This window comes from Rhipicephalus sanguineus, chromosome 1 (genome assembly GCF_013339695.2).
Source record: "Rhipicephalus sanguineus isolate Rsan-2018 chromosome 1, BIME_Rsan_1.4, whole genome shotgun sequence".
NCBI lineage: Eukaryota > Metazoa > Arthropoda > Arachnida > Ixodida > Ixodidae > Rhipicephalus > Rhipicephalus sanguineus.
In genome coordinates this window covers 211,489,741-211,510,956 of record NC_051176.1, presented here as the reverse complement: position 1 = coordinate 211,510,956, position 21,216 = coordinate 211,489,741, and the positions used below count along the sequence as shown (strand labels likewise).

The window sequence follows — 21,216 nt, the reverse complement described above, 5'->3', positions numbered from 1 at the left end:
GTTAGCTGGTGGGCCGATGGGCCTAAATGAAGTTTTTACTGCTGGTTCAAACGCTGCTTTACGGGTCATTCAGCATGAGCAGAGGTGAGCGCCAATTTAATGTGGAAGCGCCGCATAAAGAAAGTTAACTGACAAACGAGCCGTTTGACACGTGCTGCAAATCTTAGTGGGGATGTCGTTATTGTTTGATGGAGTCCGGTTCAACGCTGCCTTTGTTGAAATAGCAGTACTCACGTGCACGAATTCGCAGGTTGTATACAGTAAAGTCTTTTTAAATCTACTGACGAGTAAAATGTTGTTTAGAGAAGTACTACACGCGAAAACCCTGACCGCCTTAGCTGAATGAGTTCATCAAGGTACTTGCTCCCCCCCACTCGCGGTGAGGCCGACACCACAATGTGCCGTAAAAGGCCTTCCGCTTTTTGGGAAATGTGGACATTGATCGACTAACCATTTTGACGTCGACGCGAGTGCGGTCACCGCTTTCCTGGCGCGAATGTTTGATGGCAGATACCAACGAGCACGTCATTACGAGTTATCGCCAGCAACCTTTCCGCGATCAGGATCTTTATATCTGTTCAGTAGCGCGTGTGGCATAGCGCTATTGGTACTATACTGTTAATATGTATATTGCACGCATTTTATAGGCGACAAACCCAAACATGCCGTTGGCTACCGCCACGTGAGCGGAAACGCAGATTGCGTGTCGCTTGCAGAAACGAAAGCAGCTCACCATTGCTGCGTTAACCCAACGAAATTTTTGCCGTATCCCTACATGCGGTCACGAGCGGAGCGGGTAGGAATACTCCTTGGGAAAAGCTGTCGTACGGTAGAGCACGCGACCGACCCGGGAGTGAAGGCGTCCACTTTGTTGGAGACGCGCTGCACGAAACTAGGGACGCACTTATGAAGATTGTACTTATCGGCTGGTTTGTCTTAGACGTTGCATGACATATAAACACCGGACTTAGACTTTTCTCTTGAACTATATATACATATGGTGGCTCTCTTTAAAATGGACTTTCTCCTCAAGATCTTCTTAGCAGGGCGGAATACAAAATTCAGCGCATCGGTGCTGAATGAAGTGGATTGCAACAATGACGTGATCAGCCAGTGGCGTAGGCCAGGTGTAAAGGACCTTGGTGCAAATTCACCAATGCACAAGGCCTTACTGGTTTCCGGAGAATTCACTGGCATTATTCAGCATGTTATGCACTGAAAACATGATTGTGGTGACATCGAAATGTTCGCATATATTTTTTTGTCACTGTTCCAAAAGCAAGCTTTGTTTGTAAAGCTGCTCCAAATTTGGAATTTTGTGCTCCAAAACGGAGTTTTTTTTTTCCCATAACCTGCTCCAAATTTGGATTTTCCTGCTCCAAAAGAGAGATTTTCCTGCTCCAAAAATTGCTCCGAATCCTATTTTGCCTGTTGCATCCCTGAGCCTTCGTTGCACTGCACACGCATGCAGCAAAAAACTGGTGGCTTCTACCACCACTTCACTGTTGCAAGAAGCCTCTGGTTTGTTACATACCAAAAGGAAAACAAAGTTTTCTTTTGTAGGCGAACAATTTACTATTTGGTGGCAACATAGAGAACCCTATCATTTCGGTTTTGTGTTAACTTGAAAATTTACAATTTTTGTCATTATACTACAGACTGAAGAAAGAAGGTTGAGAAATCGCTCGAGTTGCTCACACTATCCATCAGTAATCGTGATTGGGTGTAGCACTGACGAGGTTCTGTGCGACCAAATGTGAACTTCGCATTTAAAAACATCAGTGCCAAATTTTTGTGCGAAGTAGTTGCTCAGTGACAGTGAAAAGGTTAATGGCACGAAACTCTCGTTAATTCGGTCATATCTGGCAGCGACCTGGTTAATTTAGACAATTCTCGGAGTGCGCTGAGCGCGAATCGGCACGAACGTGCAGCACAAAAGAGCGAAAATGGTGTTCACAGACAACCCAAATGAAGTGGCGTTGTCTGCATCACTCTCTCCATCAGTTAGTGGCCACGGTTTTGTCCACACGCTAGTAATGCAGAACTATCGGTAAATTGACTATCGACAGCATCGATAGTTTTTTTCAAACTATCGATAGTACTACTATCAACAAACTTTCGATAGTGCAATCAGTAGTGCCATGGTTAATATTACTAGTGATATTACTGCCACGCGTGTTTATTGCTTTGTTGTGATGTATTTGGGTTTCACCCACTAAGACTATTAGCAACGCTTGATGTAGATGGCGGCGTAATGTTTGAGAAGTTTCACGATTGTTTGAGATCATTCTGTTAATATTACGCCCCGGACGCGAATAGTCAAGTTTATTCAAGAGCTTACGCGAGCACCAGCGATAACACTGGAAGGTTCAATGACTATGCATAAAAGACGAAGCATTCCATCGAGGATCAGATTACTCGGCGGCCGACGACTGTTCTTGCCGCTATCAGTGTGCACCGTGTATCGCTTGTGTATTGAGTTTTATTTTCTGGGCACAAGTTCGCCCAAATAAAGAGCTCCGTATTTCCCATTCTTGCTGCAGCATTCTTCACCTTCACAACCACGTGACAATACTATCGATAGTGGTGTGAATAATGATGCTGTTGCTGGCCGACGATATTGCCAAAATATATGCAATAGCCTACTATCAGCTTCGCTTAAATTATGAGCAATTTGTGGAGAGAGAAATAAATTATTTCCACAGTGAAAATGGTGGAATATGTCCATCATTAAATTCACATCCAAAAGCAACCAGTCACACCTTACAATTAACCAACCTAGTTCATGGTATTTTTTTATTTTGAAATCATAAAATGCAATATAAATTTGAAGCCGTGCAGTTCCACCGCATGTAACGTCTTCCGTTCCGCTAAAGCTGAAGAGTTTGACTTTATGATGATCATGTGTCAGCAAAGCACTCAAGCATGTCAGAAGAATACAAGCATGTCAACTTTCTTGCCCTTCAACCTGCTCCTCCGGCTCCATTATGTACCACGCGCGTGGGGAACCAAGTTTATTCTGCAATGAGTTCATGCTGTTGATTTTATATTATCGATAGTACCATCGAATTTTGTACTATCGATAGTATTCTTTACCATCGATAGTTTGATAGTGACTCAGCTATCGATAGCATCGATAGTACCATCGATAGTTCTGCATCACTACCACACGCAGATCTGGCATTGGCAGCTTCGTTTTAACTTGATGCAATGCGCTTGCAATGTCCCACAACTTAAACATGGCGGAAGCCGTTGAAGATGAAGAGCTTTCAGCTGTGGTCGGCCTGCTGGCATACAACAAGCTTGCTACATCGCGATGGACAAACTATCAGTTGCTGGCCATTTTACCTGCGAAAGACCTATCCTCATGTGCGCGCAGGGTGTCGGAACGAAACGTTTTTTGTTTCTGTTTTAGTTTTGCTCCAGCGCAAGAAGTTCCGTTTCTGTTCTGGAACGAAAAAAAGATGTTCCGTAACGGTTCATAACGGTTTTTATTTGTCTGCAAAAATTTGAAGCTAAAGTAACGATAAAAACATAGGATTTATGGTATAGTTACTTTTACTTGCGCTCCTGTGATGGGACAAGGGTAAAACACGTTCTTCCCAAGCACAAGTAAGTATACCATGAATTCCTGCCAACTAGCACAAACCCTTCTAAGTTATAGCACTTAATTTTTTTCAAAATTAGTTGCGAATTTTCTGAGCAGGCTCAATGCTTTGGGTCAAGGGAGTGAGCATAATCTCAGGATCAGCCCGTCATTGAGACCGCTGTTCTGATAAAACAACCTCCAGCGCTGTGAATGCCCTCTCCACACTGGCCTGTGTTACAGTGAACTTCACTGTACCTGTGTGGCAAGCACACGAAAGTCCACTTGCCTTAATATAAACAGCTCTGGTTGCCACTCTTTTCGTTTTTTGCAAAAGCTTAACACACGTTTACTTTGGGATTTCTGTCTGAGATATGCGCTAATACCGTACGCTGATATATGCATCATTGCACACATTACATGACCTCGGTTCTTCCCGATCGCCAAGTTTTCCCGTAAACCGAAAAACAATAAAAAAATATTTCGGTTTCCCTCCGGAACGAAATAATAGATAATGTTTCTGTTATGCCCTGCCGCGGTGGTTATGGCTCTCGACTGCTGAGCCGAAGGTCGCGGGATCGAATCCTGGCCGCAGCGGCTGCATTTTTGATGGAGGCAAAAATGTTTGAGGCTCGTGTACTTAGATTTAGGTGCACATTAAAGAACTCCAGGTGGTCGAAATTTCCGGAGCCCTCCACTACGGCGTCTCTCATAATCATATCGTGGTTTTCGGACGGTAAACCCCAGATATTATTATAATGTTTCAGTTACGTTTTCGTTCTGCTCAAAAATATTTTTTTTTTATGCAGAGTGCGTTTCAGGCTAATTAAACAAGAGAGTCTCGCGTCGTGGTTGCATTGTAAACGAAGTTGCATGATGACAAAAATTGCTGCTTTTACGCTACTGTTATGCAGGATAAGTACATATTTACGTATTCATCAAAAAAATGGAAGTGCATTGATGTAGCAGACACTTGTTTATCATTTTCTTGATACTTTCAATAATTTGTCATTCAGTTAATTTGGACATTTATTCCGGTCCTGTGAAATCCGAATTAACGAGCCTTTACTGTAGTCCCGCATTCCCAGCTTTCCAGGCAGCTGCCAACTCCATGCAGATACATTGCACAGACTGCACTAGGGCCATTGAGAATTTCCCAGGATGAGTAGATTGCCATGGCTATGCACGGCCTGCTGCCTCCATGAGATGATGTCATCTGTTTCTTAATCTCGCTCTTTCATGTTCATGTACCCATGAGCGCACGAGTCTATATTGTTACGTGATTGCCACTACAGAGAAGCTTGCCGTGTAGTTTGGACACCTCTTTAGCTGGACCACTCTCGGGCTGGATTCACTGGCCATGCTCATGCACACTTCCAAAAGAATGTGTGTGGCAGGAACATGCAGCTGCAGCACTCGCATGTTGCAACGAAGATGATAAAGATGCATTGTACTAATAAACAACCACGGTTGCTAAATTGTAGAGCAAGTAAATGTCCACTGATTCGTTGGATGAGCTCCCGAAGAAATACGTGTTGATAATGTAATCAGGGCTGCAAATACTGTGCCATTCAGTGCCGAACTGTTTTAGGTGTGCTAAAAAGTAATTTCAGTACAGTTATTTGCCATATTTAGGCTATCGTATTTTCTACTCAGTGGGCTAATATATGCTGGCTGGACGTCTTGTGAATGCCACAAAGACTCGGCTAATGTCCAGCATGCGCGCCTTGAAGCATGAGGCGCGCGGGTGGTCATGTGCTTTTTTGTACCACATGCCGGCTTTTTCTTATGTGACCCTTCTCGTAAGCCATTTAGGGCTTTCACTTTAAAACTGAGCAGAGTGCCTGCCCAGCGATAGGCCATGCCCAGCCTGCATGCTGAGAGAAAAGTGCAGAGGAATTTAATTCTTAGTGGCCATATGTACTGGGTACAATGGCGGCTTTGTTGTGGTTATGTGTGGTGCAAAGTGGGTGTGCGCAGTTCTGCATGTCTTGATCTGTACTGCGGCAGACTGCACGCGTTCGACAGCATACATTCTTGGTGCCGCGGTGTTTTCTTGGCAGTTGTCACCAGGGGTGCTTGTTGAAGGAGCGCATGCTAGTGTACCATGCAGCTGATAAAGGATTTACAGTGCTCAGTGAAGTTGACCAAACCCTTTGAGACGCTTTGTACTCACTTGTGTACACCACATTTTTTTTGCTAGTTGTGTCGACTAGTGGCAAAGAAAGGGCAAGATACATTGACGTTTTGACGAACTGAACCTTCTGCATCATAAATATGTCTTCATTTAACGTCAATTCGCATTGTGCCGTTGAATATAATCATTTTGCTCGAGTCACTACCGTGTTCAACGAGTCGTTCGACGTGCCGCTTCCTGTGTGCCACGACAAAAATAAATTTTTCTGTGCTGAAAATGAACATATCGGAAACGAATTTGCACAATATTTCTAGCCTCAGATTTGATTGTGTTTATGCAAAAACAAAGCATGAATGACTACTAATTACTGTAACACACATAAATCAATGTATTATGACATTTTTGTTAAAATAGAATACCGAGTGCCTTGAAGTAATGTTTTTCTCAATTTTACGCATGTACAGACAGTTCTTCATAGGTGGCGTCTGAAAGGGCTAAGGTCCTATTACTGAAGACCACTAATGCTACAAAATCTTCTCGTCAATAAGGTGATCAACTGATTACCTAGGGTATGGTAGCTAAAGACATTGACAAGGTTGAGAATGGGAACATTTGCTTGTTGACGTCATTCCTAAGCTGCTAGGTGTTCTAGACAAGTAAAAGGAATTGATTTGCTTCTTCAGTCTATGAAGAAGTCAAGTTTCATTTTATTAGTTAAGGCGACCTTGATGACGTAGTTGCTTTAGTAGGGCAACTACTGGTCCTTGCTGTGTAATTCGTGCATCCTATTGCTCAATACGTAGATTTTTATTGCTTTTGTGTTGTGCTTTTGTCCTGATTGCTGCTAGAACTTTACTGCCATTACTGTTCTATACAGTTGCCAGTGATCAGTTTTATTTGAAGTTGCTTGGCAAGATTAGTATAGAATATTCCATAGAAATTTCACTTTTGGATATAAACGTTTGTCTCTGGGAATTTGTATTTTTTGAAAGCAAGATTTTAATCTAAATGTTGTCGGGATGGCAACTGTCCCAAGACTTGCTTTCTCTGCTACAAAACTACAAATTTGTTGCTTCAATGCTGCTCCAAAATAGTCGTATTGCTGCTCCCAGCCCTACTCCAAAATGTTGGAGCCTGCTTCCACCCCTGTGTAGTGTTACGGGGAACCAAGGAAGTAAAGTCTCACACGTGAACCCTATCTGTGACATAGGCGTACACATGTGCGACTTTTTATTTTCTTGAATCGGTGCTCCTGTGAAAGGAAGAGGGTGCAGCGTTCTGTTTTAAATTTCAACCAATTCATCATCGCGCTTGCGTCTAATAATTTGCAGACACAGTTAGGGCATTGTAAACAAACAAGTTTGCAATGTCCCTAACCTGGTAAGGTACCCTTGGAAGGGATTTTTTTTTTTTCGTTTGGTCTTTGGAAACTCATCCAAATATTCATACATTGCTTCTCTTATCCAAAAATTCAGCGATTTCTTTGAGCCTACTGTAAGTCTATTGTTTGCATTGTTTGTGCACTGAACACAGTTCAACATTTACTTAGTGTTAAAATAACAGTAGCTGTCATTTTCTCTCTCCTTCATATAGATAAGCACTTCGTCCTATCTAAAACAGTGGTTTTTTCTTTTTCTTATTTCTAAACTTTCAGGTACCAACTACTGAACGTAAGCAGCTGCAGGTCCTTGTAGAGTCAAATGGAGGCTCTTATTCTGGCCAGCTACATTGCAAGAAGACAACCCACGTGGCTCTTTTGGATGCATCAGGGGAGAAGTACAACTATGCTCGCCTGTGGAAGCTGCATTGTGTCCATGTTCGCTGGCTGTATGAAAGCGCACAAGCAGGCTATGCCCTTGATGAGTCACTCTATGCTTTGGAACCAAATGAGACCTGCAAAAAGTCAACACCCAATCAGTCTATTGCAGATGATCCTTTGCCTTCATGGGACTTTAGTGTCATCAAAACAGGAGATGCCACTCACATAAATGATACTGCACGCTCAAATGAGAGCACTTTGACCCTGCGTGAGTGCAAGCTGAAAGATCCAGTTGATGATATTGACATCGATAAATTGTCCTCATGCTGTGGTCAGTTTCTGGATGGCTGCTGTGTACTTCTGTGGGGCTTTTCCCAAGAAAAACTTGAGAAAATGCGAAAAGTTATCAATGCTTGTGGGGGAGTGAGACTTGATGAATACAAGGAAGAAGTTACTCATGTGGTAGCAGCTGAAGGCCCTCACTTCATTTCAGAAGTTATGAAGATGATCAAGAAGCACGGTGGTTCACCTTATGTTGTGTCCGCATGGTGGTTTGCTAAAAGCTGTGCTTCAGGCAAGCTGCAGAAGATCAACACATACCTTCTTGCAGAGCTGCACTCTGATGTTGGAGGTGGTGAGCTGCCTGCAAATTGTATGCCCAACGCTACAGAGACTCGTAAAAGATCTGTGACACTAGGAAGTGAAAATCCATTTTCAAATGATTTTAGTGATATTGTGGAACAGTACAGGGTCTCTAATAATGTCAGTATGGATGCTGGAGATTGTGCATCCACTTCTCATCATGAGAAAAATGATGTTGAACATACAGCATGCAACATGAAGACAAGTGCAGCACTGGATTCTCTCGAAGCCAGCATGAAAAACAGCCCCATGAATGAAAAATTAGTGGAGAGGTACGAGTCTGCTGATGCACTCTTCACAGGTATGATTTTCAGGATACACGGCTTCAAAGAAGAAGATAAGCTCATTTTGGAAGAGTGCATCACACACAATGGAGGAAAAATTTACACTGGTGACAGTTCCAGGAAGAGTATGCAGCAGTTGGTAGAGATAGTGCCACTTGTCATAGATCCCACAAAATATAGCTCTCTTGATGGCTTGTTGGTCACGTACTGCTGGCTAGAGGCTTGTGTTCACAAGGAATCTTTGCTCACCTTTGAAGAGGACCCACTGTTCCAGCCATTCACAAAGCCCCCTACAAAGGATCCTCTGTGTGATTGTGTCATTTCCTTCAGCCAGTACGGCAAACCAGAGCGAGAATTTCTAGCTCATTTGGCTGAATTGTTGGGTGCAACTTGCCAGGAATTTTTTGTGCGGTCAGTGCGTCGTAACAACCAGCGGAAGCTTTTGCCCAACACTCATTTGATTGCGCGAGAACCTGAAGGCAATAAATTTGAGGCGGCTGTAAATTGGGGACTGCCTGTAGTCACCAAAGACTGGCTGGTGGCTTGTGCCAGGTATGGTGAAAAAATGGATGAGGACATGTTCTTGCTAAGTGAACCTGCTCGCCAGTCTCAAATTACCAAGTCTTCGTCAGCAGTGAGCAATTTGATTGCTTTGAACCAAAATGGATCATCTGCAGAAAAGCATGGAGTGCAGCTTGATAATCAAAACAGCATAACAATAACGGAAAAAGAATTGAATAGTGCACTCGATGGAGAAGCTGAATCTTCCAATATGCTGCCATGTGAAGAAGGCACCAGGCAAGATTTGGATGCATGTAAAGATCGAACTTCAGCTTCCCACACCACTTCAATGTGTAAGGAGCCTGGAAGTTTTGCTGTTCATGGCCCATCTTTTGCTAATGAGCAAACTGATAATGCTATTGATGCAAGAAGTAAGATGGTAGCTGCTGAATCTGCAAAGTTGGGCACACCTGACGAAAGACGGAAAGTTTCTGCTGGTGGTTTGTCAACACCAGGAAGCTTTTTAAAAAGTCAGCGCATTCGAGAACTTCTGTCAGAAAGCCACAACAGCATGAGCAGTAGTATTGCCAGTGCAGAGGCTAGCAGTGAAGACGAAAGCTTTCAGCAAAGCATAGGTTCCACTTACAGGCCAAAGCTGAACATTGGAAGCCCAGTTCCCTTCAATGCCTGCAAAGAAAATGTGAATACTCCGAGAAGGTCACGTCCCTTGTCTCTTGGAAAACAAATTGCTCGTAACTTTGACCAAATCCTGGAACAGTTTGGTGTCAATGAAGACCTTAATGGACTGCTAGACAGCCCGAGCCCTGTACCACAGACTAAGCCAGTGCAAGCTGCACCAACATCATGCCCTCTGGCAGGAGCAGTTGTATGTGTGTCGAAGAGGCTTTCACATGTCCAGAAGGAGTTGGGAGACATTGTTTGTGAACTAGGTGGGGAATTTATTCCTGCTTACTCAGATCATTGCACGCATATGGTACACCAAAGCAAGCCTGGAGAAGTAGTGCCGCGGGAAGTGCTTAGAGCCAGAGAACAAGGTAAACGGCTGGTAAGCTCGGGCTGGGTCTATGCTTGCAAGGGCTCTGGTTCTTGGCTTGATGAAGCAGACTTCCCCAGTGCACATGATGAGAGACTTTCTCTTGTAGGGCATGTTTCAACTGTCCGTGTTCCTAAGCAGCGGTCTCAGCAGAGTACTTCCTCACAGCTTGGCTCACCCAACATCCTCAAGTCACCAGCTCCTGGGGAAATTGCCTTACCAAAAGCACCTGAAAGCATGGAACTGCAACCTCGGAGGCTCACAGAGAGCCAGCAAAAGATAAATGACCAGCTAGATGAACTCATGATGGCTGCAAAAGCAGCTGGGCGACGACAGAGCTTGCGGCCAGCTCCAGCACCTGTAGTTGCTTCACCGATACACCCTGTCCTCACAGCAACAGATTCTACAAAGCCATCAGTCATTACTAGCCTTCCCTTACCCGACTCGGAATCTCAGTTTGTTGGCATTACTTGGGATGACCCAACACGAAGAATGGAAATGGCTAGGCTTGCTGGAAAGCTAGCTGAAATGGAACCTGCTTCTCAGCCAGCAACAGAGCATTCCCCTGACAGAGTAGATGACAATGTATTTGAGGAAGCAGAGCCAGCAGTGGAGCCACCTCCTAAGGTGTTTGTGATTTCTGGCTTCTCAGATGAGCAGAAGATGCGCTATGCATCAATCATATCTGAACTCGGTGGTGTGCTGCTTACATCCAAAGCCTACAATCCAGAAATGACACACTTGGTCCTGTTACAGGCCCTAAAGAATGAACGCTATCTTGCAGCTCTTGCTTCTGGGAAATTTATCTTGCATGCAGCTTATCTAGATGAGAGTGCCAAGGCTGGAAAATTCTTGGATGAAGAGGAATATGAATGGGGTGGTCCCTTGACTGAAAGCTGCCTTATGAACCTCTCCACTGCATCAACAAAGAGCCACAAAGGCAAGGTAAGTATCCCAAGTATGCTGCTGTTTTCTCAAATTTATTTTTTAAGTGCAGAGCACTTTAGGGGCCCGGGCTCTCGTATGCTGTCATTGCTTGGCATAACGCCGGCAAAACCACGTATAGCATAGCCATCTGTAGCATAATGAGTGCACGCTCGTGCCAAGGAGAAGTCTTCTTCCTGTTGTTCTTCGAGTGCCTTGATGATGATGTATAGCATAGCCATCTGTAGTATATTGAGCTCACGTCAAGGAGAATTCTTCCTTTTGTTCTTCGAGCGCCTTGATGGTGATATTAAGTGCGGAGCACTTAAGTGGCCCGGCTGTCGTATGCTGTCATTGCTTGGCGTAACGCAGGCAAAACCACCTATAAAAAAAAGAGAGGAAGCAAGCGAGAAATAGAAAGAAGAAGAAAGTGAAAAAATAGGCAGAAAAATAGAAATAATAGACATAAAAAAACTGGAAAAGAGGGAAAAAGAAGAGACAGGAGGAAAGAAGGTGAAAACCGAAGAGAAACAGAGAAGGCTGCCCAGCTCCACACTTCCTTCAGGCTTGGCACCACTAGTGCAAAGCTGCCTTAATATTTTTTTTTTTTTTTGTGTGATTTTGGCAATGACCACAGTGTAAATTGAAATGGTGCAGAAAACAAGAACATTGTACAGCTCGGACTGCTTATGATATAACCACTTATAATAGTGCAGGACTGGCTCTAATGCAGTCTTTTTCAAATCTTTTTTATGCTTTATAGAACTCAATGCATTTCTGTTCCGCTCATTATGCAGCTGCTGGTAAGTCCAACAGGCAACGCAGGGGCATAGGAGGGGGTGGCACACAGTGCATCTGCCCCTTCCAGAATTTGTCTGCAACAGCATACAGAGCCTAAAACAATGCTTGACGACATACTTGCCCAGCCCCCACCTCAGGTGGAGGGCTTGCCCCTTCCGAAGAAATCCTGGCTATGCCACTGACAGTCCATAGCAAGCATGTTTCTCAATAAAGTACACTATCCGAAGGGAGGATGAGTGCAATACAGAGGAGATTCACAGCAAATGATCAAAAAATAGTGAAAAGGGGGAAACGAAGAAACGTTCCTGCAGCAGGCAACATGGCCTTTGCTCTGGCTGCTTGTTGTCTGTGTACGCTCTGTACTGAACCCATGAGCATTACTGCTCTTTGCTTGTCCAGTTTGTGTCTGGAAAGTTAAAAATGCTTTATGACCCCAAAATCATGCAAAAATTTCAGCCACAATTTGTCTTGTATGCTGTGCGTGGAGGAAGGATAAAAAAAATCCTTCCACCATGATGATTCATTGAAATTATTTGTCCATGGTGACGCTCTTCATCGTGGAGTGCAGATATCATGCATGCTGCCTCTGCTCCACTGTCAGTTTAGGCAGTGTTCCACCAATTTTTAATAAGCTTTTGTGCTTTGTATCGCAATAGGGGATATTCATAATGCTTGGTGCTCCGGCAACACTGGGCGCGTTCGCAATTTTTTGCTGGGTACAGTCGCTGTATCGTCTGCTAGTGACTCCATAAAGAGAGGCCGTAGAGAGGCTGAGCAGCAGTCGTTGGTGGAGCTTTTGGATCAAGAAAATTCAGCAGTTTCTTTCGAAATCCAGCGCCAAATCGTCAGCAGACCTCACTGTGCTGCCACAAATCGACGAGAACACACCATTGGAGTTCTGCGTGCTGCTTAATAACTCATCCGGGCGGCAGCTGCCAGAGGTGCAGCGCTTCGCAAGGCCGAACGGTTGTTCTCTACTGACGTGCGCTTTCGATCTGAGGTGGGCATTAAAAAAAGGGGGGGGGAGGTTCATTGCCAAGGAGGTGTGACTGTCAAACTTCTATGATAACCTTGCACTGCAATACATCTCCATTGTATTTCCCACTGTGACTATAAACACGCGTCAAATATTGAAACCATGTTGTTTCGGCGTGATCTGTGCATGCCGTGCTGCTTTCGTCGGCTCATTTCTTTAGCCACAGGCATCTCTACACCCTCCGCAATGGCCTGTTTCATTGTTTTTTCTTCTAAAGAATGAAGGCATGGACATGTGTGTGAGCGGTGTGTCGCAAAACAAACAAGGCTGATCGTGTGTTTCATCTACATACAAAAAGCGGCCCAACTATGTAATGCTCTTTTACTACACACTGGTTGTTTATAATGCATTGTGGGCGTGATATATTGCGCGGATTTAGTATTGTTGTCCCGGTTTTCTTGAACGCTGTGTGTCAGTTCCTTGAATATCTTTTTACAGTATTTTACTCTTTGCTTTCTCATCCTACTGCGGCATTGCATTACCGTGCGCTATTGTGAACAGCATACGAGGGCCCGCAATAACCAGAATGACGAGTGCGATGATCTACAAAACAGAAAACTCCATCCACTGTATGGGCTCCGTAACTAGCTAACATGTTTGCAGTGCACGCTGACTGAAGAAAGCAAAATAAAAATAAAAGGGGGAGATAAGGGGTTGTAAAGCGAAGGGCACACTGCCTTGTGAAGCATGCATAGAGATGCCTGTTGGGGCCTTTGCGCCGATAGTCTTGTGTGGCGGCGCTGATTTTCTAAGGACGCGTGCCGCTGCGTCTGTGGCACTGATCTTTAATACATGTGCTTCTCAGCCTAAGCCATCAACGGACACTTACACGTTTACATACGTAAATCATCGCTTTCGTCGATTTGCAATACCAACAAGCAATTGTTGATCAATCGTGCACTCTCGTGCGTGCACGACATCCTTGTGTTTAAAAATGCGTATATCGAAATTTTGTTCTGCAGGTCTAGCTTATGTTGCAGGCAAGCAACTAAATTGCACAGGGAAATAAGAACTGAGGTTGAAGGGCGCGTTTGCGTACGCTGGTAATTTCCAAACCAAAGCGCTGTGCCGATCTTGCTGACGAAACAAGTTTGCATGGGTACTTTTTCTTTTTCTTCGTTCGGTAACCAATACATTAGATTAAAATCAATGTTACCTTGTTCCCGGCATTGTCACGGCTCCCTCGTTGCCTGAACAGCGCACGAAGCATTATGAAGTCATTGCAGAATAAAGACAAAAAACCAGCAGCTAGCAACTGAGAGTCTGTGATATGCAACTGGTTTCGTTTTCGCACTCGGCAAGAGATGGTGGATCGAACTTATGGGCTTGTTGACAGATGGCGCTGTATATTTGAATATCCACTATTGAGCTATTGCCATAAATGTGCAAGCTTATTGAGCTTTTGCAGTATAGTACTCGTGTGCTGGAGGCATGTACTAAGACGTGGGGCTACCTGCCGGAATGGAGAGTATGAAATCAAGTACCAGTAGAAGTCTCGTTTCCCTACCTCAGTTGACTGTGCATCTGTTGGATGAGAAGCAGCTATTTAACTTGCTTCAGTGTGTGTCTAGTGTTTTGCATTTAACAATCTGAATTTCGCAATGCAGAATACAGAGCAGATAAAAGCTACTGCAGTAGGGTATTCATGAGTTGAAAGGTTTGGTGCTAAAATATTACAAAGGTCAAGTAAGGACTAAGCATGCAGGACAGGACAGTATAGGTGCATTTTCTTCCTTTTATATTCATTCTGTTCTTGCCCATTGGTGGCATAGCCAGAGCAGAATATATGCGCAAAAATGTTACTGCACATGTATGAGCAAACATATTTTCCAACCAAATAGCGTCAACCACAGACTGGCAAAACAAACAATTCTTTTTATTCAACACGAAAGATTAAAAAAAGGTATATACTTGATGTTTCCTATTTTCCTGATAATGTTGTATGCTGTGCACATATGACTGCACAGCATGAAATCGCAGTTAGTTTTCAAATAAAACTTTTATTTCAACACAGGAAAATTTGACAAGTGTCGCCAGTTGACGACGACCATTTTACGAAGAGTGCGTTTTCGTAAATTCGGAACCATGCTGGCAGCTACTGAAGCTATATATTACAAATATCTTTCTTTTTAGCGGAAGTAGAAGTAAAGAGGAAATAGCTCTTATCATTTCATGGAATTCTGAGCAAATTATGTATTTTTAAAAATTCACGAAAAATGCTGCGTTTTGAAAATCAGTCAAATTTGGAACGCTATGGCTACTTCTGTGAACATCTTAGCTTGTTCACATTTGCAGTATGAATAGGCCTTTAGGTGAATAATGAACCTCTGCATTTGTATTTCTCTAATAATTTTCAAAGTAATAAATTTTCATGCTCGAAACACCAAAAAGACAAAAGAGCTCCTCGATTAAGAAACCTATAATAAAAAAAACAATCTCAATTTTGTTCAAAGTCCCCCAAAATGTTCTCAGAGGACTACAGAATGATATTATGAAAAAACATGTATAATTTTTATTAGAACAAAAGCAGAAAATGTCAAGCATTGTGTTTCCTTAGCGCGGTGGCTACTGCGTAAAGGACATGTCTAGTAACAAGAAAATACAATAACACGTTTTTTCTTCTCTGAGCTTCACTAAACAACAGTAATGATCTATTGTCGAAAAGTGGGAACTGTTTTGTAAAGAAAAAGATCGTTCCAATTAAATGCATTTGCGACACCACTTATATTCCTCGTCGATGGGCAGCACGGACATTTTAATTCCTCTGGATAATTTTTTTGAGTAAATGCGCTTATATAAAAGCAACGAAGCTAAACGCGAAATTTGTGTAGCTGAGTCGATCATGCATTGTAAGAATGTGAGAAATCGCAAGTAGCGACAGTGGTGAACGGCGAGTACCGCAGTGCAACTTAAGCACAGCAGCCACACATTGTTTGCCAGGCTTTGTCGCTCTGCACGAGAAAATGCTGGGGTGTCGATTGCGTTGGTTACACGATACATTTTTCACCGCTCGTCGCTCTCCCGCCCGGTCTCTGGATCCGCACCGTGCGGATCGTGTGGCGGATCGAGTGGCCCGCGCTACAAGCACTCGTGCAAACGGAGTAGCATGCGTTAGGCGGACAGGTGCAAAGGGCGGCGCGATAGACGCCCGCCTGAGCAGACGACAGCAACGAGCACGGCTGTGCCAGTCAGCCAAATACCACCGGAGATAGAAGTTAAGCATCCAAATTGTGCTCCACTTTGGTGTGATCACTGTCCTACGCTCTGAAGGTGGCTATGGGTAAACATTATAGCCATGACATAGTTTTTTGTACGGACTACCTTATGGTGCACAAAAATAAAATTCCGCTGCAGCGGAATTTTCGTTGTGTAGAAGATATCGGATCGAGACTCTCTTTTGCGAAGGGTCATGAAGCAGGATGTGCGCTCAATTCAAGGAGGAGACCAGATCTGCCAGCACTGCTTCAAGAGATACAAGGACATGCAAAGCAAAGCAGATGGAATGCAAACAAAAAGTGTTTTGTCCGGGGTTAGGACTGCTGCCACCAATCTTCGCTTAATCGATTCTTTTTAAACTCTGCATTGATCACATAAGGTGTGACAATGTACACATTTGGGCCAACAAAAACCAAACCTCTTGGCAACCGCTCTCCAGAAATGAATTTCCATTCCTGAAGAGACCTTGCCTTTTATTCCAATCTCTCAATTCTGGCACAGCACAACATCATAAGAGACGCATGGATGGAATGCGTTCTTTAGCACGCAAGGTATGAATTATACTCAAGTGAAATAGATGAAAGAAAAGAAGACTACAACTGGAAGTGCATACTGTGGACTGAGGTATGTCTAACACTGGCGTGAAGTCGCAAGCCACGCAAATGCATTCAATTGAAGATCATCTTGCTTTTCACTGACATTTTTTTTTCACCGCGTCCTTTTGTTGTTCGTGGTTATCTTATCGTTTGGATGTGTAGCTTATTATTATCGATGTACGCTTGTTACCCTCAAACCTTGTATAACTATACGCACGCGTGAAATACTGTCTAAACACATCTGCGTACTCTATCTTGAAGCGATTTGTTTCACGTTCTAAAAAAGTTATTTGTGACTAGTGACCATATTTTGAATGTCATACAATGTACATACTTTCGTAGTTATATTTGCACCAACACTACTGATTCATATATATATATATATATGTATATATACGTGTGTCTGTAATTTGTTTACTCACTTCTTTATCATTGTTTTTGCCCTTCCTGTTATAATCCCTCAAATGATTGACAGTACTTGTAAATAAATAAATTAATAAATTGGAACGATCTTTTTCTTTACAAACCAGTTCCCATTTTCCGACAAAAGATCATTACTGTTGTTAGCGAAGCTCAGAGGAGAAAAAAAAGATGTGTTACTGTATTTTCTTGTTACTAGAGATGCCCTTTACGCAGTAGCCACCACGCTCTGGAAACACAATGTTTGACATTTTCTGCTTTTGTTCTAATAAAAATGATGCAACATGTTTTTTGATAATATCGTTCTGCAGTCCTTTGACAACATTTTGGGGGACTTTGAACGAAATTGAGATTGGGGTTTTTTTATTATAGACTTTTGAATCGAGGAGCACTTTTGTCTTTTTGGTGTTTCGAGCATGAAAATTTATTACTTTGAATATTATTAGAGAAATACAAATGCAGAGGTTCATTATTCACATAAAGGCCTATTCATACAGCAAATATCAACAAGCCAAGATGTTCACAGAAGTAGCCATAGCGTCCCAAATTTGACTGATTTTCAAAAACACATTTTTCGTGAATTTTAAAAATACATAATTTGTTCCAAATTCCATGAAATGAGAAGAGCCATTTTCTCTTTACTTCTACTTCTGCTAAAAAGAAAGATATTTGTAATATATAGCTTCAGTAGCTGCCAGCATGGTTGCGAATTTACGAAAACGCACTCTTCGTAAAATGGTCGTCGTCAACTGGCGACACTTGTCGAATTTTTATTTGAAAACGAACTGCGATTTCGTGCTGTGCAGTCATATGCGCACAACATACAAAATTATCAGGAAAATTGGAAACATCAAGTATACAACTTTTTTTTATCTTTCGTGGAATCGACCACCTGCTACATCCTGCTATATCTTGGCAGAAATCTCATAATTAGCGCCGAGTGTGCACCAGAACGTCATTCTCACGGTTTTTCGGAGCAATAAAATAAACAAACATGGCAGACGATTGAAATACATATGTACATTACTGTTGTAATTTTTAGTGGTCATTGGAGGAGACAGGCGAGAGCTGTGTAGCTAAAAAAAAATTTCTCAAGGGCAGCGATTACGCACACAACAGAGAATATTAGTCGATGAGCAACTAAACTGCAGTTGTCGCCTAGCTCTTAATTGAGCTTACAATGTTCATGCCTAACCAGCATTTGTGCTACAACTTTGCCCATTGTGACTGCCTTGCCCAGCTGCAAAGACATTCACACAGTCTTAAATTATGACTTCAGCACGAAAGCGTGTGCACTGCTCTAAAAAATAACTTTGGATGTGTGCGAATAGATGGCGGCATGTGAAATCATGTAAGCTGGCAGGTTGTATAAAAGCTTGATGTACTATCGGCGTCAAATGAACGCCGAACAGCAGTAAGCCTTTGCAGTGGTATAGTGCGCGCCGTCCAGTTATCACTATGGACAGGCACACGCATCCGGTTTGACCGCTCTGCGCTTATGCGCGCCTGTCCATGGTGATAACTGGACGACGCGCACTATACCATTGCGAAGGCTTGCTGCTGTTCGGGTTTCATTTGACGCCGATAGTGCATAGCCATGCATAGTAAGGTATAGCAAGGGTGGGAAGAGGGGGTGCGAGGAGTGATGTGAAGAAGAAAAGGAGGAGGGGAGAGGGTAGAGCATGGCATAGCCTTGTATAGTGTAGTTTAGCAGGGAGCATGGCGTATCCATGCATAGTGTAGTATAACAATGGGGTGGGAAACGGAAGAGGTGATGAGGATTGATGTAAGGGTGACGAGGAGGCAGCGGAGAAGGAAAAGAAGGTGAGAAAGTGAGCATGTGCCAAAGAGTTCCATGCATAATATAGTATGGCAGTGGGGTGGGAAAGGGAAGCGAGGGTAAAAAGGAGTGGTGTAAAGGTGAGGAGGACGGAAAGAGGATGAAGGATGGCATAGCCTTGTATAATTTAGTTAACAAGGAAAGGGAAGTGAGGGTGAAGAGGACTGGTGTAAGGCTGAGGAAGAGGGAAAAGGAGGTGAGAGGGTAAACCATAGGATAGCCATGTACAGTATAGCATAGCGAACGGTGGGAAAGAGAACTGAGGGTGAGGAATGGTGTTAGCCTAGGAGAAGGGAAAGGAGGAGAGAGGGCAATGTAGAAAGAGATGATGTAGAGAGATAAAGAAAGAACTCAATCTGTGTTGAACAGGTGGTGGCGCTTGCCAGCTCCGCTGTTTACACAGCGTTCACAGGCGTGGAACTGGCTTGGATTTTTTTTTCTCCCATTCTCTCAGCACACCACGGAGCTTACTGTGAGGCGTGACATTCATGCAGTAATTCCTGAAGTCTTTGTGGTGCTCATGCACCTTTGCTGGAATGGGGAGTGGTGAATACAATCTGAGTGAGAAAAGCATCTTGTGAACGAGAGTATCTGGTTAGAAAATGGTTTTGCAGGAAAGCCAACTAACATATTTTTGTTAATTGTCAATTCCAAGGTTTTTTATCAACTTGCTGTGAATTTTGAATGTTTTCTGTTGGCTTGTGAGCTTTTTTTTCTTGACTGGTTAGTAAGTTAAGAAAGAACATCTCACAGAATTTTATTAACATTCATCAACCCACTGATAAGAAGGTAGTACCCAGATTTTACAAGTTTTGTTGAACTTTTCACGTGTCGCTGAGCCACTGACTTTTCTCAGAAAATCACACGTTCAATTCTGGTGGGAATTGCCATAGATGAAGCATCTCAACCACTCGAACAACTCTTTTAGTTGCGACCAGTACTTGCATTCTTTGCCTAAGATGCTGATACCTAAATCCTCAGTGCTATTCTACTCCTAAGAAAAAGACACTTTAAAGGGTCATTGGCTACACCAGCCAGTCAATATTTTAAGAAGCAAATTATTCTGCAACGGAAAGGGGGAAAGATGGACTTTAATCAGTCATTCCATGCAAACTTTCCAAACAGGGTTTTCAGCCATCACAGATCTTTTTTTCCACTGAAATATACGATTTTTGTCTTAAGAAAAGCCCTTCCCCAAAATATTTTCACCGAAAAAAAAATTTTTCTCAGCTTTTTAGGGCATATTAAGTTTCCCCATCGGCAACAAACTGTACAAGAAAAAAAAAATATTTGCCATAAAAATCCTGTTGCTTTTTTTGCTGTCACAGAATTTATTTGCATTAATAAGCAAATGTGGAGACATTGTTTTTCTGTTACAACATAATGACATCGCTAGTCAATCATTTTTATTGTTGCGATTTACTTTTTTAAATGAATGTGTTCTAGGGGCCATTTACAAAAAAAAAGGGTATGAACACCCAATGAAGGCATCATTTGAATGCCTGGACCTATTGTCAACCATAGTTTGTGCATAAACTTTTGGAATAGATCACTCTGCTAAACAATTCAGCAATTGTCAAATATGACGTCAATAGAGCATTGCACTGGTGGTACAGTAAATTGAATGGCAGCTTGCTGTGCTTAAGGCACATTTATAGTCCCACGCTCTGGGCATGCAGGCGAGCATTGGTTGCATCTACAGGATGGATGGAAAGTAACTCCTTAATAAGAATTGTTTTTAACTTTTTCAATAATTAAAACCAGTTTTAACAGAACAAAAAGCATTTTGTTCTTCACCGTTGGAGAATTGTTATGCTTTGCAAAAATTTCGTGTAAGCATCACCATTATTCACTTATTCTTTTGCGAAAGATAGGATGGGCTTTCGACACACTTCTGGAGATATTCATGCGGTGCGCTTACGAAAAACTTGCTGTATTATCTCCTCGAATTCATCAGTATGCTTTAGTGTTGTGTAATAGACTTTCTCTCTAGCCCGCACCAAGCAAAACAAGTTGCTGGGCATTAGGACTCCTTGCAGGCCGTTTTAGGGGGCCACGACACCCCATCGAGCCTCCTGGAAAATGTCCTGAATAACATTTGGACCCACAACTTTTAGTGAGTTCATGTCTCCGTTGTAGCAAACAAAAGGCATTTTGTTTTATTAAAATTGGTCAAGTGTTATAAAAGTTATAAACTATTATTAATAAGGACTTTCTGCTTACATGGTAGTAACGCTGTGCTGCACATGCTGCTCCCACTGAAATACCGTTCTACACTGAGTTCGTGCTGAGTGATCCCCAACCCGCACACCGCTTTGAACAGCACACTGCGACAGTCTGAAACGTCATGGGCACCCTTTTTTTTCTTCGCAGCCGCTTCTCCACATATGCACTGTGGGTTGGCATAGTAGGTGCGACAG

General features: G+C 42.9%; 1 protein-coding gene across 1 annotated transcript in view; it reads left to right on the top strand.

Annotated features, from left to right (window-relative positions):
- The window catches only part of LOC119406690 (DNA topoisomerase 2-binding protein 1), a 65,071-nt gene that overhangs the window by 42,163 nt on the left and 1,692 nt on the right, over positions 1 to 21,216 (top strand). Inside the window, exon 4 of the mRNA XM_037673425.2 lies at positions 7,378 to 10,908. Within this exon, the coding sequence (XP_037529353.1) occupies positions 7,378 to 10,908 (3,531 nt within the window). The remainder of the gene's footprint in view (positions 1 to 7,377; positions 10,909 to 21,216) is intronic.